Here is a 25496-nt window from a genome sequence, read left to right as displayed (position 1 = left end):
GGCGGGAGGCAGTGCGGGTCGGCCGGGTGCCGGCGGCGAGGGGGGCTCGGGGCGCTGGTGCTGTTTCTCCCGGCCTGTCTGGAGCCCGGCGGCGGCAGTGGCGGCAGCGGCGGCAGCGCGGCGCAGGCACCGGCCCGGGAGCAGCACCATGAGCGGTGAGTGGCGGCCTCGCCGCTGTCACCCGGCCGGGCCGCCCCGGCTCCCGCCGCTCCAGCTGCACACTCCGGCCCCCGAGCCCCCGCGTCCCGCCCGCCCGCCGGCCGACCCCTGTCCCGTCGCTCGCAGACCCCTGTGTACGCCCGGGGGCTGGACCCTGGTCACCTGCACTTCTCTGGCGACCCGAGCCCAGGCACTCCCAGCCCCCAGCCTCCCGTCCACCACTTAGCCCGCTCCTGGACACCTGTCTCCAGACCTGCAGTCTCTCCCAGCGCTCCGACCCCCGTGCCCAGTCACCACTGTCCCCGTCCTCAGTCCCCCGGGTCTCAGTCCCTCCTAACTCCTGGACGCCCCCAGTCCCAGCTTCAGCTCCAGGGCCCTCTGCTCCCTCATCATTCCCGCTTCCCAGGCCCCGTGTGTGCGGTCCCTCCAGTCTCCAGGCAGGCAGGGAGGGTGTCGTCTCCAGACACTCTTAGCTTGCTGGCCCCTGAGCCCCGAGCCCCCGTGGCTGTCGGTCCCCAGAGGACTGTGAGTGCTCCAGCCTCTTTGTCTTCCCCGCGCCTCCCATTCCCTTGCGCCCTGTCCCCCGGTGCTTTGCTGTCCCAGTCCCCAGTGGTTCCCAGTTACTCGCTCAGTTTCCCTACTGGCCCTTGCTTCTTACATTTTGGTTATTATTATTATTATTATTATTATTATTTGTTTCATACTCCCGCCCCTTTCACTTCTTTTCCTAGCTCCTTTGAGGTCTCCTTGGCCCTGTCCTGCACCCCCTTCCCTTCTGGTTTCACACCGAACCCATCTGGGGACCGACGCGTCGCAGGTCCCAGCCCACCCCCCCTCCCGCCCGCAGGGAGGGGTGTGGTTTTGGTGGGGAAGCCGGGAGTGGGAGGGAGGTGGGTGTGGACAGCTCGTCCTCGGTGTTTCTGAAGTTTAGTCCCTAGACTTGGACGCGTGTTCTCAGCCCTTCTCTGAAGCGGTCTGTCGGTGTTTTGGTGCTAAGTCATTCCTGGGTGGTGGTGGACGTTCAGAGTGACTCCGGGAAGCCTCTCAGCCCGCCCTGACTGGGATCTGCATTTTCTTAGGAGGATCCGCCTACCCTCTCCCTGCCTGTTTTCCTCTGAACTGTGGGATTGCCTCTGAAGTGTCCCTGCATTCCCCCCCCCCCCCCCCCCCCCCCCCGCCCGTAGCCCTAGCCTTTCACCCAGGCATTTCTGGAGTTTGGGGGTTGGGGGCAAAGAGGTGAGGATGTGTCTCTCTTAGTTTTTAACGTTTGAGTTATCTCCATGGGTCACTTTTTTTTTTTTTTTTTTTTTACAAGACCTGCGCCTTTTGTTTTGCCTTTCAGAGCAAGATGTGTGAAATTGTTGGTCCTGGTGAGGGAGCTGGGAAGGGGGTTTCCTGGGAGATAGGCCAGCTTCTGTTGTCAGAGCAAATGATTTTTGGCCTAATTAAAGTTTCTGGCCCCTGAATGTCAGTGATCCTGCAGCAAAGATGTGATGAGCTGGTTTCCACCCAGGAGATAATACACCCCGGTGTTAAGTGTGGGCCCTGGATGGAGCTAGACAGCCTGAGTTCAAATCCTGACTCTGCTATAAAAAGCTGTGTGATTTGACCATTCTGGAAGTCCCAGCAAAATGAGGGTAGATAATAGTACCTGTCACCTAGTTGTGTTGCGATGACTAAATAACTCTACCGGGTTATTGGTACTGTGCTTCGTGTGGTGTGTAGATGGGAACTTAGTGCGGTTGTTGTGGAGGTAAGGACCCAGCCGAGGTTCAGGTGGGGTGATTTTCTGACCCAGCTCTGAGACAAGGGCTGGGACTAAGTACGCCTTGAAAACCTCTTGCTTTTAATATAACCAAGGAGACTGTGCCTCAAATTCTGGACCATTCTCGGGCCTTGATCCCAGGTGCCAGTGAAATTGACAAGCCAAGGGAAATTGATCAACGTAGCCTTCAAAAGCCAACTTAATACCAAAGATAAGGACGTCTTAAAATTTATTAAAAAAAAATCATTACAAAAGGAAACCAACAGATGGCTTTTTAAGGAAGCAGTGTTCAGGATGGATGACAGCCTTCTTTTGGAAAGATTGTGATTGAGGCAGAAAAAATGGTTGCTGAGGGCAGAAGGGAAGTCCAAGGTATTTTCAATTTTTTTCTTTCCCCTAGTTTTATTGGCAAATAATTGACATACATCACTGTAAGTTTAGGGCGAGCAGCGTGATTGCCATTTATTGTGAAATGATTACCTTGATGGGTTCAGCTAACATCCATCTTCTTTGGATACAATAAGAAAATAACATTTTTCTCTTTGCGATTAGAGCTCTTAGGATTTCCTGTCGTAGCTCTTTTCCTAGATATCGTACAGCTGTGTTGATGTGTTGTCCTTGACATCTCTAATGCTTACATATCTTATAACTGGACTTCTGTAACTTTTGACCCTCATTCTCCAATTACCCCTTCACATTTCTTTTTTTTTATTTTTTAATTTTTTTTAATGTTTATTTTTGAGAGAGAGAGGGAGAGACAGAACGCGAGCGGGGGAGAGACAAAGCGAGACACAATCTGAAGGAGGATCCAGGCTCTGAGCTGTCAGCACAGAGCCCGATGTGGGGCTTGAACCCATGAACTGTGAGATGGTGACCTGAGCCAAAGTAGGACCCTTAACCAACTGAACCACCCAGGTGCCCCGCCCCCCTTCACGGTTCTTGAGAATACAGTTAAAACAAGGTTTTCTCACCCTTGGGGTTGATGACTGGGCACCATAAAATAATGTTGCATGGAAGTATGTCTTCTCTTCCCTCTGTCCTTCCTTTTTTTTTTTTTAATAGAAAATTTCAAACATCTGTAACGTGGAGAGAATAGTCTAATGAGCACTTACCATCTTATGATCACTTCCCCTTTGTACCTATCTATTTCTTACTTCTGTCCCCAGTTTATTTTGAAGCAAATCCCAGACACTGACCGGATCCTTTCATCTGTTACTATTTTAATGTGTATCTCTAACATATTGGGACTCTTTTTTAAAAAAAAAAATATAGCTCAATTTCATTATCATACCTGTAAGAAATTAGCAGTAATTCATTAACAGCAGATATTCAAGATTCACATTTCCATGATTGCCTTATAATTTTAGAGTTTTTTTTTAAGACTCAGGATCTAAACAAGGTTTAAACAATGCAGATTGTTGTGTTTTTTAAGTCTTCAAATCTCTCTCTCTCTTTTTTAGTTTAATTGCTATCTTTTTAGTGTTTAGTATATTCACAGAGTTGTGCCTGCATTAGCATAATCGGATTTAGAACATTTTCATCAGTCCAGAAAGAAACGCTGTACCTCTTAACTGTGGTTCCTCATTCTCCCTCCCCTTAGCCCCAAGCAACCACTAATCTACTCTACCTATGGATTTACCTATTGCCAATATTTCATATAGATTGAGTCATACAATATGTAGCCTTTTGTGTCTGGCTGTTTTCACTAAAAGTATCCTTCTAAACTTTGCCACAGTGTAGCATGGAACTCAGGTTCATTCCATTTTGTGTTTGAATAACATCTCATTGTTCTCTGTTTTGTTTAGCCAGTCTTCAGCTGATGGACATTTGACTTGTTTCCACTTTTTGGCCCCTTTAGGAATAATGCTGCTGTCAACATTCATGTACAAGTTTTTGTGTGAGCATATCTTTTTATTTCTCTCGGGTCGATATCTAAGAGTAGAATTGCCTGCCCCGTCTGAGGAACGGTCAGACAGTTTTCCAAAGCAGCTGCACCATTTTCCATTCCCACTAGCGCTGCATGAAGGTTCTGGTTTCTTCACACCTTTGCCAACAGCCTTTTGATTATAGCCATTCTGAGTGGGTGCGAAGTGGTGCCTTTTTGTGGTTTTGATTTGCATTTCCCTAATGATCAATGATGTTGAGCATATTTTCATGAGCTTATTGGCTGTTTGTGTGTATCTTCTTTCGAGAAATGTCTGCTCAGATTCCTTTGTCCATTTTTAAGTTGGGTTGTTTTTATTGTTGACCCGTAAGAATTCTGTATAGTTTCTGGGTACAAGTCCCTTAGATGTATTATTTATAAAAATGTCTCCCATTGTGTGTGTGTGTGTGTGTGTGTGTGTGTGTGTGTGTGTTTTAACTTTCTTGATATTGTCCTTTGAAGCAAAAAATCTTTTTTTTAGGGGTGCCTGGGTGGCTCAGTCGGTTAAGCATCTGACTTTAGCTCAGGTCACGATCTCACAGTTGGTGAGTTCAAGCCCCGTGTTGGGCTGTGTGCTGACAGTTCACAGCCTGGACCTTGCTTTGGATTCTGTGTCTCCCTCTCTCTCTGCCCCTCCCCTACTCCTGCTCTGTCTCTCTCTGTCTCTCTCTCTCAAAAATAAATAAACATTAAATTTTTATTTTATTTTATTTTTTTAAACTAATAGGGTGCCGTTTCATCTGTCTGTTTTTACCCCTTGCAATTTTTGATGAAGGAAATAGTTCATGTCTTTGTGGGATTTTGCTGATTGCATCCTTTTGGTGTGGTTTGACATGTTTCTCAGTCTCTTGTATTTCCTGTAAATTGGCAATTAGAGTCTTCTGTATTTTGTAGTTGAAAACGTTTGAGTCAGAGGTCAGCTGGTTTCAAGGCCAAATGCATTAAGTGCAAATAACCAGGAAGTGGAATGCCTAGGTAATGCATACACAAGATAAATGGGTGTCGTGAGGCCGAACAACTCTGATGACCATTAACAGGGTAGATGAGACATATATGTGGTATGGTCACATGATGGAAAACCTCAAAGATGTTAAAAGGAATAAAATGGATTTATACATATCACTGTGGCTATATCTCAACGTTAAACGTTCTCTAAAAAGAAGCAGAGTGCAGAAATATACTAAAATATATACCTTGATGCACATTAAACCATGTGTATGAAACAATGTTTGTGGATTCGTATGTGTGTGTAGAGGTAACATAGCCAGTAGGAAGGATGTGGGTGGTTGTCGGAGGTTAATAGCTGGTCATGATTTATTTGTTTCTCTTTAAAGAATCCAGTAGGTAGGAATACTTACTTGATGACCAGCCTGCGAGAGCTAAGGAATTATGATTGCCAGATAATTCTGCTCTTATTTAGAAAGTAGAACTTGAAGGACCAGAAAGTCATGATTCTCAAGCTTTTTTTTTTTTTTTTTTTGTAAGACTGTTTGAAGGACCTTGATGCTCATTTCCATCAGTAATTAGTCTGTCAAGGATCTTTAAGTTAGTTAAGACGCTAAAAGCCCCGTTTCAAGGGTGGGGAAAGCTAAACCTAGAGAGGTCACATATGTCCGAGTTTGGGGCTTCGTGGGTCATTTGCTGCTGTTTCTTGCCTGATGTTTATGTACATTTTTGGCAGCTTTATCTTGTTTTTCTGGAATGTTGAGGCTCATGGTTTTCTCTTTGGCATTGACTGGGTTATTTTCAGCAGTAGCTTGTGTTTGGGATGAAGAATCAGCTGAAGCGAGTGAATGGAAAAAAAGAATGTGTGTGGTTTTCATTCAAAGAAAAAGTGATGATATCAACTTTTTTCCCCTCTAATGAAGGCATTGGGTTGATCTGTTATGGCAGATTGCAAGAAGTAAGTGCTCTACCGTCAGCAAATATTTGACCATGTCCTGTGCTAGTAAGTGGCAATGGACTAAAACCCATTGACAACACCTCTCCTGCTTCCTTGTTGTAACCAATAGGAAATTAAGTTCTTAGAGTTCTTAAAATATGGGAACTAAAATCTAAGAATCTGTGGCCTTCTCTGAATTCTGGCAAATGTAGACATGATTCTAGATAAAGGATAAAGCGCCTTCCATCCCGCTGCCATCTTGTCTCAATGGGGGTGAAAAGTGGTTCTCGAGAGAGAAAGAAATTTTAATGTTATGTGGAAAACACAGATATGTATGCAGTATGTAAACAGATATACACTGTATTTGCGGTATTGAAAGTTCGTGAAGGGATGATTAAAAAAATGTCTGAACGAGATCTGAAGGGGGAAGGTAACGAATAAAGGGTTGAGAAACACTGATAAGAGCTGAAGTAATTTTACCATTACTATAGAAATTTGCATTTTGCTTTTACCCTTAACATTTTTGGGTAAAGCTTTGCCACATTGCTACATGATCTTTGTATTGATCACTTTTATAGGCTTCATAATCCATCAATCCATCTACCTGCTTGTAGTATAATTTTTTAAAAACATGTGTTTTTAAATTTATTTTTGAGAGAGAGAGAGAGAGCATGAACAGGGGAAAGGCAGAGAGAGAGAGAGAGAGAGAGAGAAAGAGAGAGAGAGAGAGAGAAAGAGAGAGAGACACAGAATCTGAAGCAGGCTCCAGGCTCTGAGCTGTCAGTGCAGGGCCGGACGCGGAACTTGAACTCACAAACTGTGAGATCATGACCTGAGCTGAAGTCGGCTGCTCAACTGACCAAGCCATCCAGGTGCCCCACATGTAGCGTAATTTTTAAACCGTAATATTTGATTCTACTTTTGGAAACTTAGCTTATTTTCCCTTTTCTTTCTTTTTTTGGTTCTTATTATAAATAATGATGCAGTGAACGTTTTTGTTCAAGGTAGTGTTCTTTCCTTTTGATTGATATGTCCTTAGGATGATTTCCCTGAAGTAGCAGTAACATGGGAATGTGGATAGTTCTTGATTGTTCTTGCTTTCGAAGTGGTTGCAGTAACTTGAAATGCTGCTGGAAGGCGTGAGGGCTCCGGTGGCCACAGAGCCTGGCCGGAAATTCAGGGTTCAACATTCAGCAGACATTTACCGAATGACAGTTTGATGCTTCATCCGTCACTTAGCAGAGGGCTGCACTGTTGGTGTCTGTGGAAGCACATGGAATGAATGGACCAAAAGGTTTTGTGGGAGTAACGGACATGTCAGCCAGGACTCCTCAGTTGCCTGTGGCAGAAGTTGATCTGGGAAAAGCTGGAGTTTAAAACATCTTGCAATGGAGAGGTCTAGGGATAGGACTGTCCTCAGGCCCAGTTGCATTCTGGTGCTGAGAGCATCATCAGGACGATGGTTTCTGTCTGTTTCGAAACTCCACTTTCCTCTTGGTTGGCTTCTCCTCCAGCAGCCTCTGTCTACCCCGTGGAGGCAAGATGCCTGCCCGCAGCTCTCGGGTCACAGCCTACCGTGTAGCAACACCCAAGCAGAGGGTGGGCCTCTTTCCCAGTTGCTCCCGCAGAAGTCCTGGGGCTGACTCACAGCAGTCTGGCAGGCTATGTGGTCATCCTGGAACCCATCACTGTGGCTCTTGTTGGCCGGGTCTGGGTCGCACGCCCAGTCCAGAGCCCGAGGGTGGCATCTGACTACTTGTTGTCTGGATAGAGGAGGAACTGACGGGAGAGGGCTGTGAGGAAGGTGGGTTGTGAGCAGAGACCTGAGGGAGGGGAAGGGTTGCTCCTGAGTTTTGCTCTTGAGCAGCTGAAGGGGGGGTAAGCCTTGCCTCTCACTGAGGTGGGGAGGGTGGCGGAACATCAATTTGGGGCGTGGGCGGTAGCAGTCGGAAGCCTTAGGGGGAGTGAGGACTCTTCCTGGGCCCTGACTTCTGCTTGCCTCTCTGGGAGCCCTCCAGGGGTCTGGCTCTGGTGCTTTGCCCGTTGTCCCTACAGCGCCCTGCTGGGCTGTGCTCCCTCCAGGCTTTACTTGGAGGGAACCTTGTCCATCGCATCTTATTTTTCCTTGCCTGTCTGCCTGTTTTAGGATCTGCTCTTTTCTCCCTCATCTTAAAAAATAAATACATAAAAAATAAAAAAGCAAAAAACCCCAAATGACTTTAAAGATGATTGTGAATACATGGAATATCCCTATAGACATACCTTCCAAGAACATTAGGATATTTAGATTTTTAGTTATTGCACTTCTGTCTCTGTTCAGTGCATATGCATTTTACATAATTGCCTTGAGTCTACATCTGAATTAGTGTTTCCACTTACATTATAGCATTTATCCATGTGTCTTCCTGTCACCGTTATTTATTTATTTATTTTTTAAAATTTATTTATTTTTTCAATGTTTATTTATTTTTGGGACAGAGAGAGACAGAGCATGAACGGGGGAGGGGCAGAGAGAGAGGGAGACACAGAATCGGAAACAGGCTCCAGGCTCCGAGCCATCAGCCCAGAGCCCGACGCGGGGCTCGAACTCACGGACCGCGAGATCGTGACCTGGCTGAAGTCGGACGCTTAACCGACTGCGCCACCCAGGCGCCCCTGTCACCGTTATTTAAAAAGGCTGCATAACGTTACACCAAATGGATGTACCATTGTAGGAAAAGAGAGTAAATTCCATTTATGATGTTCAAGGATAGAATTGGCAAGCATTTTCTGTAAAGACCCAGATAATAAATATTTTCTGCTTTGTGGGCCATCTGGTCTCCATCCCAACTACTCATCCCTGTTGGAGTATAAAAGCAGCAGAGGCAATCAATAAACGAAAGGATGTGGCTGTGTTCCAATAAAACTTTATTTAGAAGAACAGGCAGCAGCTAGATTTGCTGTGTTTGCTGACCCCCGTTCCAGAATACCCCGGGAGGAGTCTGAGTGCCCCTGATGCTGTGCTTGGGCTGTTACTGTGCCTAGTGGGATAAAGTTGGGACTCAGTCCTGGATTGAACTCCCTGTGGAAGGACCTGAGCATGTTCTGGAACTTCTCTGACTCTTAATTCCCTCATCAGAAGATGCAAGTTAAAGCAAGTGATGGACCTGTAGTTCCTTAGTATTTGGAGCATAGAGGAACTGGTGAAATAGTCACTTCTTCCTTTTCTCATTTCCCCTCTTCCTCCTCTTTAGCTTAGTTTCCAGGGTGTCAGGAAGGTATTTGGATGTTTTGTTAACTTTTTGTGTGGACTTCCCCCTTGCTCTTCAGAACCTATTGCCGCCATACGTTGTTGGCAGTGAGTGTTGTGTGTGCCTGCTTCCCCACACTTTACCGGCAGTGGAGAATTGCACCCTCAGTGTTCCTTGGTGAATTGAGTAGTTATATAATGGCAACATGTGGCAGCTAATTTGGTAGGTTTATAATTTGCATTTCTCCAGCCGTGAGGGAAGATTCATTTTCCCTTCAGAGTGCTTGCACAGTGCCATTATAGTGTTTTTTTTGTTGTAAGCAGAGACTGGCAAACTGTGCCGGGCACCTGTGTTAACGTTAATAAAGTTTTATTGGAACACAAGCACATCCGTTCATTGACTCTCGATAACAACTGCTTGCGCTGTCCGGTGGCAGAATTGAGTGGCCGTGACAGAGAGACCTTATGGCTTGCAAAGCCTAAAATATTCGCCATCTGTTCTTTACGGAAAATGTTTGCTGAGCCCTGCTCCAGAGTGAATTCTTTGCCTGTTGATGAATATGCTGTTGACTTAGTCTTTGGTCTTAGACATCACAAGGCCACTTGGATGGCCTGAGGCCATCTCTCTGCCTTGAAGCAGAGCCTGCCCCTTTCCATTGTGTGGTGACGACACTCTGTCCTTTTGTCCTGGCCCAGCTGTGCCACTTTACCCCACAGTACAGGGAGCTAGCGCCTGGACTTTGGGGAAGAATGGAGTCTGTTTTATCCCTTCGTGCGCAAACGCTGAGCAGACAGAACGGCTGCTTCACTCCACCCGTTACCCCCGCGTGGGGCTGCTGCCGTGTCCTGGCTCGCTGTGTCTTCTCCATTTAAAGCAGCCACTTGGGGAGCCACAGAACCTAACCCCAGAGCCCTGAATCGACCACTGTTGAGCTCCTTCCGTGAGTGGGGGCGTATTGACGCTGGCTCCCCCCTGAGCGAGAAGGCTCACAGCCAAGGATAGGCGTGTGCCAGGAGATTTCTGATTCCCCATAATCCTCTGTGTGGTGGCGATTATACCAGGGGTGTGGTGTGGCTGCAGGGTCGTGGGGACACCCTGTAGAGAGCAGTGTGTTGTGCCGGGGCAGGGAGGTTTCTCACAGAAGGTGACACTTGAGCCGGCCACTGGGAGGTTGGTTTGTCTTTAGTGGCCCTTTGTGGAGTCCCTTTGCCTGCATGCAAGCTGGGCTGCCCGAGGTTAGCCTGGTCTTGTGGAGGCTGGAAGGCCTGGGTGTTGGGGTCCAGCGTTGGGGCATTCTTCCTGGGACAAGGGATCGATGTCTCCAAACCTCGGTTCCTTTATCCGTTAGGAAGGGGTCACGAGCACACATCTCATGGGTGGATATAAAGGTTTAATGTGTATCTCAGAACAGAAGATTTGTAGCAGATCTGGCCCCTGGGTGTCTTGTGTCTGGTTCAGGCAGAGGTGGCTGAAACACTGCTGTAAAATTGGGTGCCAACTGATTGACGTGAAGACCTGAGTTTCTGTCTCCTTTGAAAAACCACAAGATGGGGCAAGTGCAGTTGGTGTTGCTGTGCGGTGCTGTCCTCCGGAGCCCGGTAGCAGCTGCCGTCTCTCCAGAGGCACCCCTCAGTCCCTTCCTGTCCCTCTTTTCTGCCCTCCCTGCCCCCTGCGTTCATTTCCATCCTGCGCCTGACCTTGGAGGCGTGGGGGTTGGGAGGAAAGATCTGATGTTGGGCTTGTACATGCCTCTCTGGCCTATACGAGGCCGCCCTTTGTGCCCATTCTCTCTTGCTTCCGCTTTGGAGTGGTGGTGGGTTTTTGGGCATCGTGGAAACTAAACAAACAACGGCACTAAACTCTCCACTGGGCTGAGAGGGCCAAGCATCCTGTATGCCTGCAAACATGAGCGAGCCGGCCTTGCAGCGGTGGCCACGCGTTGGTGGTGTACCTGTCCCTTGCCAGGCTCTGATGTGGGCCGTTGGTTATAGGGTGAGGGAAGATTAAGGGGTGGGTCTGGTCTATAGTCTTCCGGAAATCCCTAACGTGTAACCGTCTTACTGCTTACTGGGTAGCCATAACGTCTAGAAACACAGACAGTGTTGTGTTAATTTTTAAAACCTCCATCTGATTAATTCTGCTAGGGCAGTGGTTGGCAAACTATGGCCCGTAGGGCAAATCCAGCCCAAGGCCTGTTCTTGTAAACAGCTATGCTCGTTCCGTAATGTATTATCTCTGGCTGCTTTTGAGATGTCGGAGCAGAGTTGAGGAGTTGGGACCCCATGACCCACAAAGCCTAAAATGTTTACTGTCTGGCTCTTGACGGAAAAAGTTTGCTGACCTCTGTCCTGGGGCACATTAAAGGTGCAGGTTTATTCAGTGAAAACCAGAAATACAAATCATCTGAGACAGCCCGTCACATGCTTGGGACTTGATAGAAACTCATTGTTAGCTGCAATTTTGCAGGGTGCGTTGCATGAACAACTCATATAATATCATTGAGTGTATCATGTGTTTGTTGTATAAGATCACTCAGTCATTTGCTGCCACCTGTGCCGCTGTGTAGGTAATCGGTGCAGGGTGAAGGCCATGGGAACAGAAGGGCACAGAGCCACAGCCCGGAGCAGCAGTCACAGCAGGGCTGGCTCTCACGTGAAGGAAGAGCTGTGCTGGCAGCTGGAAGCATGTGCAGGCGCGGGCGTGGCTTTTGGTAAACTTGCGGGGAGATATTCTGACATCCTCGCATGCTGTAAGAATTGCACAGATGAGGGGCACCCGGGGGGCTCAGTCGGTTAAGCATCCGGCTCTTGGTTTCCGCTCAGGTGAGGATCTCACAGTTTTGTGGGTTCAAGCCCCACGTCAGGTTGTGCGCTGAAGGTGTGGAGCCTGCTTGGGATTCTCTTTCCCTCTCTCTCTCTGCTCCTCCCCTATTGTCTCTCTCAAAATAAATAAATAAACTTTACAACAAAAGAATTGCACAGATGAGAAGAAAAAACTGACTTGGTGGGGCAGTTGCTGGATATGTCCTTGAGCAGATGAGAGGAGACAGGAGTCAGAGCACAAGTGGAGGTTTCATTTACTTAGCCTCTCAGAGCCTCAGTTTCTTCATCTCTGAAGTGGGATAATCACATGTACTTTCAGGAAGAATTTCCTAATTGCAGCATTGCTGACAGGCCAGATAACTCTGACGTGGGGGCCGTCCTGTGTGCTGTCGGAGGTTTAACAGCATCCCTGGCCTCCACCTGCCCCGTGCCCCCTCCGACTTGTGCCGACAATATCTGCAGACATTGCCCAATGTCCCGTGGTGAAGGCAAAATCACCCTGGTTGAGAGCCACGTATCTCCACCCACCGTTCGTAGGGCCCCTCATAACCAAACCTCTCAGAACTTGCTTGCTTTATTGGACTGTGCCTGTTCCCCGTTATTAGGCTGATGATGCAGAAGTGAAGGACCTCTTAGCGTCAGACCCCCTCAGTGGAACCAGAAATATGGAAGGGAAGTGAGGCGGGGGCTGGGTGCTGCTATCTGGAGTCTTTTGCCCTCCTGCCCCCCCCCCCTTAACAGTTATTAAACCAACCATTTCAAAGTGAACAATCCACTGGCATTTACTACATTAATGATGTCGTGTAACCAGCATCTCTGTCTAGTTCCAAAAGATTTTCATCACCCCAAAGGAGACCCCGGACTCGTTAAGCACTTGTGTTCTGTCTGTGTGGATTCACCTATGCTAGTTCTCTCCATCTTTTAAAGCACAGCTCGAGTTCCTACTTTTTCAGTAAGCCTCCCTGGGCCCTGGCAGAATGGCAGTGCAGCATGGTACAGGGAGCACTAGTCCAGGAGTCAGGCAGACCAGGGGCTTAGCCTCTGTTGCACCACTGATTTTGCCACGTGACCTTGGGCAGAAATCCTGGCATGCAGCGGGCACCCAGAGAACGTTGTCCTTTTCTTGCCTTCCAAGTACCTGTTCAGTGCATTGCAAGGATTAGCCTTCGACCAGAGAAATACCTGGCGTGACTTTACGTCTGCTGCTGCGTGGAGAGCCAGGGAAATACTACTGCTTGAGTATCAAATGACCTACCTCCTCTGAGAGTGGCACCTTTATTTAACCTTGACCTCCAGGGCCCTTGCAAGGATTAGAGAAGGAATGTACATAGAGTTCCTGGTATATCTTGATTGTTTTCCCCTCCCTAGAGTCCATGGGGACTTTATCACTTTTATCCCCCTCAGGGCAGTGAGCACAGAGGCCTGGATTGCGTAGCTTCCCCGTGCTTCAGAGAGAAAGCAGCCAGTTGAAAGCATTTCTTAGAGCCAGATGTCTGACACCCCTGGGGGGTATAGGGCTGTCAACAGCAATAATAATAGCTAACATGTAAAAAGTGATTGGTGTAGACTAGGCACTGTTTTAGGTGCAATGTGGATGCTTATTTATTGAATAGATCTAGGAGGTGCAGAGAGGATAAGTAACTTACCTATGGTCACATAGCCAGTGGTAAGGAATCTGGGCTATCCCATTCTTTTTCTTTTCTTCCTTTTTTTTTTTTTTTTTAATGTTTATTTATTTTGGAGAGCGAGACTGAGTGCGAGCAGGGGAGGGGTAGAGAGAGAGGGAGATACAGAATCGGAAGCAGGCTCCAGGCTCTGAGCTGTCAGCACAGAGCCTGATGCGGGGCTCGAACCCACGAACCGTGAGATCATGACCTGAGCTGAAGTCTTAACCGAGGGAGTTACTGAGGCGCCCCTGGGCCTTCTTAACCCCTGCTCTTTGTCCCTAGGAAGTAACTGAAGGCTGGAGGTTTGTGGTAGAAATTGATTTGGGATCCTCAGGACTCTAAAAACAACAAAGATGCACATACACATGTCATATCTGTGTTAGAGCCTCAGGGGATCACTGCATGTCTCCGACAGTTTTGTGGCCCCCTGGGGGTATTCCCTGGGGTACCTTTCCATTTTCTATTTTCATTTTGATAGTGATCTACCAAGAAATTCAAAAGAAGCCTGTTCTGGCCCTTGTGGTCAAGGGCGTGGACTGAGGGCTGCCCTTGGAAAAGGCAGAGAGCAGGAAGGCTGGGGCTTGCTTCACAGAGAATCACAGAGAAATCCTTGCTGAGTCGGCAGTGGGGCTGTGACTGCAGGTTTGTTACAAGGCTTCGAAGCCAGCAAGATTCAGCAGACGGCCGAGCCAGGAGCTAGTGGACTTGAAACCGAATCTCTCCTTGAGTACTTCCCATGAGACCAGCCTTGGGTGCTCCCCACTGAGCCTCAGGGCTCCGGTGAAGGGAGCCACTTTATCTGTGTCAAGGGTTAAATGTCCATCCCTTAATGGCACCCCCCGCCGCCCTTCTTCACTGGAAGAAGGCAGGAAGGACCCTGGTGGCATACATTCTTCTGCCTGCCTTGTCTCCACCAGGGCCCCGTGTTCCAGACTGCAGAGCTAGGAGAACATGATCTCATGCAGAAACCAGTGCCCAGAGAAGGGAAGTGAGTGTCCCTGTCACATGGCCAGCAAGCAGTCCTATGGAGATAACTCATGATGCCTTGTGACTTTCCACTGGTGCTCCTTCCACTGCTCCTCAGGGCCGTGGCCTCCCGGGCACCCCCTGCGGTGGCTGCATGCCCCCAAGGCCGCCTGGGCTCCCTTTGCCCTACGATACTCCTTTCTCTGAGTCCGCAGTTAGGGCCAGGGTGGCCACGGGTGCCTCTTCTGAGGTCAGGATGGTGTCACACAAGTGCACTTCTTACCCGCAGAGGGATTACAGCCAGGAAGGGTGAATGGAGGGCTGAGGCCCGCACAACCTCAGATCGGTCCTCCATAGTGAACAGACCTTTTTTCGCACCACAAAGAGAGGCTTTGCAAGGTAGGGCAGAGGAGGCTGCTGACATCTCATCTAGGAAAAGCAGTGGCTCAAGACACTGTAGAAGAGATATGGGATCATCATGCCTGTCAGGAAGCATAGGCTGTGACGTCCTTGCTGTTCAGGTGTGGGTCAGGAACCAGCGGCCTCAGCATCACCGGGAGCTCGTGAGAAATACCAGATTCCAGGCCCCACCCAGAACTGCCGAATCAGAACCTGCCTTTGAACAAGACCCCAGGAGATTTGTGTGAATCCAAAAACTTGAGAATCACTGTGCTAAAAATGACCAGTAGCGTGATGATGGAGATTTTTATTTTCTTGGCACATTTTTTTCTCCTGATTTGTTTTTTACTGTGGTAAAATACACATAACAAAATTCACCATTGTAACCACTTTTTACAAAAAAATTTTTTTTCACGTTTATTTATTTTTGAGACACAGAGAGACAGAGCATGAGTGGGGGAGGGTCAGAGAGAGAGGGAGACACAGAATCTGAAACAATCCGACACAGAATCTGAGCTGTCAGCACAGAGCCCGATGCGGGGCTTGAAGTCACGGACCGCGAGGTCATGAGTTGGACACTTACCCGACTGAGCCACCTAGGTGCCCCTTTTTAATATTGATTTTTGAAAGAGCGTGAGCACGTGCGCATGCATGAGTGGGGGAGGGGCAGAGAGAGGGAGACACAGAACCCGAAGCAGGCTCCTGGGTCTGAGCTGCCAGCACAGAGCCTGATGCGGGGCTCCAACCCATGAACTGCGGGATCATGACCTGAGCTGAATTTGGACGCTCAACCGACGGAGCCACCGAGGCACCCTGCAGTATTTATCTTTTTGGGGACTTAGCATAATGTCCCCGAGGTTCATCCATCTAGCAGATTGCAGAATTTCCTTCCTTTTTGCAGCCGAATAATAATGCATTGTGTAGATAGGCCACATTTCGCTTATCCCTTTATCTGTTGATCGACACTTGGGCTGTTTCACATTTCAGCCACTGTGAGTGATGCTGCTGTGAACATGGGTGTACAAGTATCTCTTCGAGACCCTGCTTTCAATTCTTTTGGGTGTCTACCCAGAGGTGGAATAGATGGGTCATATGCTAATTCTATCACATAAATTACTTTTATGGTAAAAGAAAATGGCAAGGGCATTTCGGGGTGGAAAGCCTTGTCGAGTTTCCGGCTGGCAGTGCCCAAGGCCAGGTAGCGTTGTTGGATGCAGTACTTGGAAGAAGGAAGAAGGAGAGCCCGACTTGTCCGTCCTGGCGTTAGACAGAGAAGCGCGGGAGCCAAACATGTTAAACAAAGAGTAGGATTTGTTGACAGACACAGGTATCAAGAGAGCTGTTTGGGGGGTCTTGGGCAGGTGGCATCTTCAGGCGTCCTGAATGATGCTTCATCATGGCCTTGTGAGGTGGGAATGACATGGAGGCCATCCTTTCTCAGAGCCCTCCAGAAAAAATAACAGTGGCACAGTTTGGGAAGTCAGTTGTATCACCGTGTGTCCGTGACTGGCTTCATCTCTGGGTCTGGAGTGAGGCAGGAGCCTTGTGTGGTGGCCTGGACATAGACTCTGGAGGGGCATGGTCTTGACCGAGGATCACAGTTCCACCAAGTGGTATTCAGATGAGAACAAAACCTACCCCAAGCCTGTGATTTTGGTCCGAGAGGCCCTTTGTAACCGGCTCCTGCCTGCTGTCTCCTCTTTACTTCCTCCTTTTGGCTTTTTGCTCAAGTCACAGCTGATTTCCTTCTGATCCTGGAAGACTAGAAACCAAGCTTGTTCCTGCCTCTGGCATCCACCCTGGCTGCCTGCTCTGCCTGGAATGCTGGGCTGCCGTAGCTCTCCAGGCTTGTTCCTCGTCCCCTACAGGGCTCAGCTCACCTGTCGGCTGGGTCGAGAGGCCTTCCACCGTCACCCTGGCCGCCGGGGCCTCTTGCTTCCTCCCTGTCTCATCACCCCATCTGCTTTTCCTCCGACTATGACTCTCTGACGTCCTCCCATTGTAGGTTTACTTAGGTGCTCTGGGTTTCTTCCTTAATACAAGTTTTGCTCCATGAGAAGATGGCTCTTGTCTACCACTTAACTCCTGTGTCCACAGCACTTGGGACACTGCCTGGCACACGGTAGAAGTTAGATTAATACTGAGTGCATCGCCCACAATGCTGTTCTCCCTGAGCTTCACCTTCCCCGTCTGCGGTGTGGTGCCCGGGGAGGGGGGGGGGTCCCAATCCCTTGGTTGCAGGGTGGTTGTGGAAATTACAGGGTGTGATCATGCCGAGCACTGAGTGTAGCGGCTGGCACGCAGGAAGTGCTCCACACGCGGTCACAGTGGTGGTCAGCCCAGTGGCCCTGGCATGATTTGGATGAATTGCTGACCGTCTGTGGGGTGATGCCCAGCTGGTACTCCCTGGTGAAGCCCGTGTTTAGTTGCCCAAGAGAGAAGCAGCTTGGTGGCACTTCCAGGCTTATGGTGTGGGGCGTCTGCTCTTGTACCTCTGAATTTGAGTCTCGTTTGGAATGACTGTGTTCTGTGTTTGGTGCGTCACAGTACGTAGCCGTGTCTCTGTTGGTTGGGGTCCCTGGGCCTCGCAAGGGACCGCAGATGTAGCTCTGACAGGGTTCTGCTTGGTGCTTTAAAGTGTGCCTGCCTTTGACCCTCATAAACGGAAGTTGAGCACACGCTACGTGCATTGGTTAGGAATGCTTTTGGCCGCAAGTAACGGCCCGGCATACAGCGGTTTGAGCAAACAGGGTTGTTTGCTGTGTGAGAGGTGGGAGATTTCTGGTATTGGTTCAGCAGTGAAATGGCATCAGGGCTGGAGTCTCTGTGATTCCCTTGACCTTCCTTCCAAGCTTGTTGCTTCATGGCTGCCCGGTGATGCTCTGGCTCTCCCCAGGGTGTTTATGGTGAAGGCGTGAAGGATGGAAGGAGGAATGAAGCGATTACCATCTGTTCTTTGATCAGGAAGGCGTGGTTTTCCCAATGCCCAGGGCCCTCTGCTCTCTAAGGCCAGCCTTCCAAAAGAGGCTGAGAAAAGGAGTAATTTGGTTTTGCAGCTTGTACCGCAGGAGGTGGCCTGGGGAAAGGATGCTGGAGAGAGTGAGGTCAGCCAGTGGGCAGTGCCTGCCTTACTAGGGAACCTCGGTTATAGTTACACTGTGGGTTCTCACCTGGGGGGGCAGTTTGTCCCCCGGAGGACATTTGGTAACATACGGAGACATTTTTGTTGCCACAGCCAGGGTGTGTGTATGTGTGTGCACTCGGTATCTGGTGGGTGGAGGCCGGGGATGCTCCTAAACACCCTGCCGTTCACAGGGCAGCCCCACCACAGAGAATGATCCGGCCCAAATGTTAAAAGCGCCAAGGTGGGGTAACCCTGGGTTAGACTATGCTGGACATGTTCTTCAACTTCGGGGAATACTAGTTTAGCTGCTTTCCTGTGATGCCTAACAGGCAGATGGCCAGACTCCATTGTAATGATGTAGATTATTGGTACCTGGTCTTGTTGTTCTCTTCGCAGAGGCGGCTGATGCTAGGTGGGGACAGCCCTACACCATGTGGCAGAAAGTCTCGATAAAAGGCTTACGTGCAACAGAACTAATGACGCCTTGTTGCATTTTAGGATCACAGAACAATGACTTGAAAAGACAGTTTCTGCTGGAGCGACTCCTGGATGCAGTGAAACAGGTAAGAGGGAAGCTCGCATTTGCCTCTGAGGTCGAGTAACGGTGCCAGGCAATTCACATGGGGTCATCTCTGCCCTTCCACGTGCGCGGACTTACTCCCACTTTCTGGGAGCAGTGAGGCTGGCGGTGTTCCCCAGGAAACGATAGGGCAGGTGAGGCAGTCCGAAACAGCGAGGGAGGGGCGCCCGCGTCCTGACTTTCTGATACCTTTGGAGGCCCCCGTCCTTCGTGACGTCCCCGTGGGAGGAGCGTTGGTGTTGGTTTCGAAGTCTCCCTCCAGGCAGTTTGATGGCAACGCTTCCAGGAGCTGAGGTCGTGGTTGGAGTTAGCCCCTCCTGGGCTCAAGAGCAGGGCAGACAGGAGGGAGGAAGCCTCGCCCAGGGTCCGGAGGGCCCTCCCGGAGGGCTCTCCTCGGTGCCGCTTTTGGCGTCCGGCTTTTGGCCGGGCCTGGAAGCAAGCTTTGGCTTAGGCTGCCATCAGCGTGCCGGCCTGGCCTGCGTGAGTCACACGTGCATCATTTAGTGCACGCTCGTCACGTGCCAGGCCCCCTGCTAAGCGCTCCCCGTTGAATCCTTCCCACCAGCCTCTGAGGCAGTTCGTATATTTAAGTATCTTTAATTTGTATATTTAAGTATCTTTAATTCGTATATTTAAATATCTATATATTTAAGTGTATTTATTTTGAGGGGAGGGTGCGGAGGGGAAGAGAGAGGGGGAGAAAGAATCCCAAGCAGACTTTGCCCTGTCAGTGCAGAGCCCAATGCAGGGCTTGAACTCACGGACCTGGAGATCATGACCTGAGCCGAAATCAACCGTTCAGCGCTCAGCCGACTGATTCACCCAGGCGCCCCTGGCACCACTTTAAGTGTAGCCGTTGAACAGAAATAAATTGGAGCTGATGCCCAGAGCTGCTGTTATTATTATTGTTGTTAAATATTAAAAAAATTTTTTTTTCAACGTTTTTTATTTATTTTTGGGACAGAGAGAGACAGAGCATGAACAGGGGAGGGGCAGAGAGAGAGGGAGACACAGAATCGGAAACAGGCTCCAGGCTCCGAGCCATCAGCCCAGAGCCTGACGCGGGGCTCGAACTCACGGACTGCGAGATCGTGACCTGGCTGAAGTCGGACGCTTAACCGACTGCGCCACCCAGGCGCCCCTGTTGTTAAATATTTTAGTGGGTGAAAGTGTACATATGGTTTTTAAAAATCAATCTTACTGCATATAATTGAGGCATGCAATAAAATACACTAATTTTAAGTATGCGGTCCCACGTGTTTTGACAAATACATCATTTAAATTCATTAATGCATTCATTCTTTGGATGAATAAGTTCCGGAATCTTGCGAGCCTGTTCCCCACAGGGGAGAGAGTGGCTGATGGCTGGGCGATATTGTGAATTGAATAGTGTAACTAAAAATGGTTAAGATGGTGAATTTTACGTTATCTATATTTTACCACAATTAGAAAGGAAAGAATGGTTTGCTTTCATCTGTATCCACCCTGGGTGAGTTGTCATTCGGCACAACCAGATGACATGTTTGAGGCTTGAGTCATGCTGCCATAATTTTCTAGCCAGTCATAACAACTCTGGGGCCCTTTCCAAAGGCACCCATCACCACAGATTTGTGTAAGTATTAATTGTCGCCCGTGGGGAGCTCTGTGTTCAGACAGTCAGCTGCTGACATACAGAAGCTTCCTAGAAAATCTGCACAAGGCTGTGTACTTTAGTTTTCCTCTTAGCACTGTTTTCCCACACGCCTTCCTTCTGTGCAAGTGGGAGATAAAGGCTTCAGTAGGTGGCGGCTGGAAGGCTGCCTCACGTCTCGGCTTGACACCTGGGACAAGGGGACACCCCGTTTTTTTAGTATATGTGCTGCCGAAGCGAGCACGACAAGGGGACACCCCGACTCGGTACCTGGAGTTTCTGGCCCTGTGTGTCCCATGACCCCGAAGACCTGTGTGGGCTGTTAGTGACGTTCGAGTGTCCCATCCCAGCCGCTAATCTCAGCGGCTTCTTTTTCCGTGCAGTGCCAGATCCGCTTTGGAGGGAGAAAGGAGATCGCCTCGGATTCCGACAGCAGGTAAACGTGTCGCTTCTAAAACCATCTACTGTCAAGACCAAAAAGGCGGCCAGAGCTGAGTCGCTTCTCTGTTGTCTCTGCAGCCGAGAGGTGCGGTGATTCAGCTTGGGTAAGCTGTGGACCACCTACGCAGTGACGGCTCGTATCGCGTATTCGCGGCTTCCTGTACTACTCCTTCTGGTAGTCCGTTCTGAGGGAATTGTTTGAAATACCTTTCTGCATAAGGTTATCTTCAGGGTAATTGATAATGATGGCAAGTCAGAAATCTAAGCAGAGCATCAGTAGAACAGAATGTCACATAGCCATGAAATTGACGTCCACACAGCGTTGACTTGAAGCAGAGAAATGCACATGTAGTAATTTACATTTTATGTAGTTAAAACAAAAAGACCAGGATATAAAGTTATGTCGATGCAGAGTGATGCTAGCTATGTTAAACCACCACTCTGGCGAAGAACATACCAGAATGTGAACACAGGTAATCCTGGGTCTAAGAATATTGGGGATCTTTATACTTTCTGTTGGTCTTCATATTTTATACTGATTGCTTGTTTCCTTTATATGTATATAAAAAAGAAGCCCCAAAATTGGCATTGACTTTCCTGACCCGGGAAGGACTGACATAATTGTGTAAGCTTCTCACATTGCCTGGGAGGAGATGGGAATGTTTTGGCAAAGGTAAGAGACACACAGGCATTTGCTTTGTGAAGTCATTCAGTGATTCATGGTGGCGGGAGGAACATTCCCCGCAAAGGAAGGGAAATGAGGGAACTCGCTTGCTCAGTGCTCGTGTCATTCCGGAGACTGGCCGTGGCCCGGCCCACTCACCCCAGCCCGCCCAGCAGAGCCCGTTCCTGGTCTGTCCTTTCAGACCCATGTCTGTGACACACTGTACCAGCCGGAGCAAAGCGCATAGCGCCACATTGTCATGGAGCTGCAGGGACTATTTGAAACTGGTGCAGATTTAACACTGTATCCCTCCCGTATCCTGTCTCTCCTTCACCTGGTTTTTCTCCCTGGCACTTACCACCAGCTGACAGCCTGTATGTTAGGCTTGTTTATTTTGTTGGTTTCTGTCTCTGGGTGTTGTCATGTCAGCTTTGTGCAGACAGGGATGTTTGCTGTCTTGATCACTGATGTAAGTCTGGTGCCTGGAAGCGTGTAGAAGGTGCTTAGGAAAGACCCGTCAGGGTGAGCGACTGGGTGAGCGCGTGCACGGCATCGTATCGTAGTCAGCTGTTTAATCTGTGGCACCACGAGGCTTGTGAGCTTTGAGGGCCGAGGGGCGACTCCTCTAGTGTGTATCTCTCTCTTTTGCACAGACATTTTGTGCCTGTCGCACATTTGGTTCTTAGTATGTGGTTGTGGCATCAGATCATTAGACTGATTTATTGTTTCAGTTCTCTTTTGTTTCAGTAGATGAAATTATTGTTATTACAGAACTTGCCATGTTGCATTGTAATAACTGGTTTATGAATGCTTTTGTGCCTTGACTGTGAACATGGAGACAGCAGGCAGGCCCTGGGTCCTGACCTCTCTCCTTCCCAGCGGAGTACTCATAAGCAGTAAGTAAAACGGACGTAAATCTGTAGGTGTTTGCTGGAAGATAAAATAGCCATGGAAAGTGCCAGAGCAAAAGCTTTATCCTTAAGAGTATAAAAGCTGTATCCTTACTGAGATTTTTATTTACCTGCTTGTCAGTGTCTGTTTCTGTTTCATTGATCTTTTTGTCTGTCCTTCCACCCCGTATCATACAGTTTTAATAAGTGTAAATATAGAATAATTCTTTTTTTTTTTATGATTTGCATTTTACACTTGTTCTTGAGGCTCTACTATGGGGCCTGGCCTTGGTCAGCACGGGGGTCCTGATTTGAGGACACAAGGTCCACCTGCATCAGAATCATCTGGGAGGCTCATTCATTAATGATGCAATTCTCCCTCCCATCCTAGACCAGCTGCACGTATGTGTGTGAGTGCGCGTGCATGCATGTGTGTGGATGGGTGGGGGTGTGTGCGCTCAGGACTTCTCCATCACTTTTTTATTTTCGTAATTATCCTGTTCTTTTCTTGAGAGAGACAATCCATCTCTAAATGTTAAATGAATGTGTTCTTCTATAATAGAATATACTCCTAAAGTTTTTAGTAGGTAAAATATTACGTTTCATAGAAGTTAGAAAGTTAATTCCTTTAATGAGAGCTGTGGTTTATGGCTAAAAGGAGGGTGCTGCTTTATGTTAATAATAATGGTTACTGCTTATTTATTTTGAGAGAGAGAGAGAGAGAGAGTGAGAGAGCGTGTGCCTGCATGCACACACATGGCAGAGGAGCAGAGAGAAGCAGAGACCGAATCCCTGGCAGGCTCCACCCCATCAGCACAGAGCCCGATGGGGGGCTTGAACTCACAAACTGTGAGATGGTGACCTGAGCTGAGATCAAGAGTCAGATGCTTAACCAACTGCGCCATCCAGGTGCCCCGATAGTTACTGCTTCTCACGTCTCTGGCCACTCCTTGTGCATGTTGACGCTTAGTCTCCTACACAGTGTCTGGAGTGGTGGTGTTATTCCTTCTTCACGGACGAGAAAACAGACTCAGTCAAGTAGAGTAATGCAGCCAAGGTTAGACATCTGAGACAGTTAGAGTTGAAAGTGGGACCCTAGTTTCTTGGTCTCCAAAGTCCATGCTTCCCATGTTAGGCTACAATTAGTGATTGTTTATTTTGAAGCTGTGTTTAAAAAAATTGTTTTGGAGGAGACTATAGATGCTGGAGAGGATGTGGAGAAACGGGAACCCTCTTGCACTGTTGGTGGGAATGCAAATTGGTGCAGCCACTCTGGAAAGCAGTGTGGAGGTTCCTCAGAAAATTAAAAATAGACCTACCCTATGACCCAGCAATAGCACTGCTAGGAATTTATCCAAGGGATACAGGAGTACTGATGCATAGGGGCACTTGTACCCCAATGTTCATAGCAGCACTCTCAACAGTAGCCAAATTATGGAAAGAGCCTAAATGTCCATCAACTGATGAATGGATAAAGAAATTGCGGTTTATATACACAATGGAATACTACGTGGCAATGAGAAAAAATGCAATATAGCCTTTTGTAGCAACGTGGATGGAACTGGAGAGTGTGATGCTAAGTGAAATAAGCCATACAGAGAAAGACAGATACCATATGGTTTCACTCTTATGTGGATCCTGAGAAACTTAACAGGAACCCATGGGGGAGGGGAAGGAAAAAAAAAAAAAGAGGTTAGAGTGGGAGAGAGCCAAAGCATAAGAGACTGTTGAGAACTGAGAGCAAACTGAGGGTTGATGGGGGGTGGGAGGGCGGGGAGGGTGGGTGATGGGTATGGAGGAGGGCACCTTTTGGGATGAACACTGGGTGTTGTATGGAAACCAATTTGAGAATAAATTTCATATATATAAAAAAAAATTGTTTTGGGGCGCCTGAGTGGCTCGGTTGGTTAAGCATCCGACTGTGGCTCAGGTCATGATTTCACAGTTCGTGAGTTCTAGCCCCACGTCGGGCTCTGTGTTGACAGCTTGGAGCCTGGAGCCTGCTTTGGATTCTGTGTCTCCCTCTTTCTCTGCCCCTTTGCTGCTCACGCCTGTCTCTCAACAATAAACATTAAGAAAATTGTTTTTCCCCCAAGACTCAGAGTCTTGGTCTTATCTTTGCAATATGTTTGGGTAGAGGTGGCACCACCTTCATACAGGAAAGGCCACATCATTGTCCTTATATTGTGACAAAGCTTAACCTTGCAGTTAAGAACATTTTGTTATGGGGTCTGGAAAGATAGATGAGTCCCCTTTCTTCTTCACCCCTGACAAATGGCCCAGCACCAGAGGTCACCTCACATGTATTCACTGCTTTCCAGCTCCCCACCGTCACCCTGTCCCGGTCGCCACACCCCCCATAGGATGGCTGCCATCGACTGACTCCCTTCCTTTTTGTCCTGCTTCCTCTGCACAGAGAGACTTACGAAGAATGCAGTTGCCGTCACTTCACTCTGCCATAGAGAACCTTCGCTCTTTGGAAAAAGACTCGCGTCCCTGATACAGTCTGGCTCTTTGCTCCAGCTACTCTGGCCTGGCCTTGTCTGGTTTTGTTTTGTTTTGTTTGTTTTCAAAGTCTTTGAATAATTGTCGGGGAAGTCTTCAGGTCCCCCGACTGCAGTTCCTCCCCTGCCCCACCAGACCCCGAAGTCCCAATTATCTGGAGCTATTTACCTTGCTCTGTACCATGGATCTGCACACTTTCTGCCAGGGGTTGTCCTTCGTGACCCCTGCTCAATACTGTCAGAGTCTAGAAATCTCTGTTTCACATTACGCGTTGGTACGATGGATTGATTACGTTTATCTGTTCAACTGCATGACAAGCTGGAAATAAACCTATTTTGCACACACTGTGTCCACAGTGCCTGGCACATAGTAAGTGCTCAATAAATATTTATTGGATCACTCATTTGTTCAGCAGTTAGTTGCCGAATGCTTAGCTGGTGTCAGGTTCTGTGCTGGACACGGGGCCTTCTCAAGTATTTCAGGAGTGTTTCTACCCTTCAGGTGACTTTCTTTCTACTGGGGAAGATAGCCCAGTGAGGCAGTGATTACAGAACGTGACTTGAGGGCTATGTCTAGGAGGTTGGGGATGTGCCCTGGGCAGGCTGGCGGGAGAGAGCTCTGGCTCTCACTGCCTGGCTTCGAGTCTGGCTCTTCCCCTTTGCGGTTGAGCCACCTGCCTAACTTCTCAGAGCCCAAGAATTAGGTCTACTGTGATATCTTGATTTAAACAGGAAACATATTTGTTCTTTGCCGTTCTTGGCCTTGAGCTGTAAAACCCCTGGAATTTCCAAAGCGATGAGAGCCATGAAGGTGTCTTCTGTTATGTGAATACAGTGACTTTTAGAAAG

The 25496-nt window shown here is 48.5% G+C and overlaps 1 protein-coding gene and 1 long non-coding RNA gene across 5 annotated transcripts in view; both read left to right on the top strand.

Moving 5' to 3' along the window:
• Positions 1-65: 65 nt before the first annotated feature.
• The window catches only part of SNX29 (sorting nexin 29), a 506664-nt gene continuing 481233 nt past the window's right edge, over positions 66-25496 (top strand). For all 4 annotated transcript variants that reach the window (XM_040459014.1, XM_040459016.1, XM_040459013.1 and 1 more), the window contains exons 1-3: positions 66-155; positions 18437-18501; positions 20532-20584. In XM_040459014.1, the coding sequence (XP_040314948.1) occupies positions 149-155; positions 18437-18501; positions 20532-20584 (125 nt within the window). In that variant the 5' untranslated portion in view covers positions 66-148. The remainder of the gene's footprint in view (positions 156-18436; positions 18502-20531; positions 20585-25496) is intronic.
• LOC121019506 (uncharacterized) lies at positions 20701-24993 on the top strand. Its single transcript, XR_005785628.1, has 2 exons — positions 20701-22149; positions 24560-24993. It is a non-coding gene; the product is annotated as an uncharacterized LOC121019506 (long non-coding RNA).

This window comes from Herpailurus yagouaroundi, unplaced genomic scaffold (assembly GCF_014898765.1).
Source record: "Herpailurus yagouaroundi ecotype Mexico unplaced genomic scaffold, PumYag 222, whole genome shotgun sequence".
Lineage (NCBI taxonomy): Eukaryota > Metazoa > Chordata > Mammalia > Carnivora > Felidae > Herpailurus > Herpailurus yagouaroundi.
The sequence above is the reverse complement of the archived record's forward strand: the minus strand, read 5'-3'. Positions and strand labels throughout refer to the sequence as shown.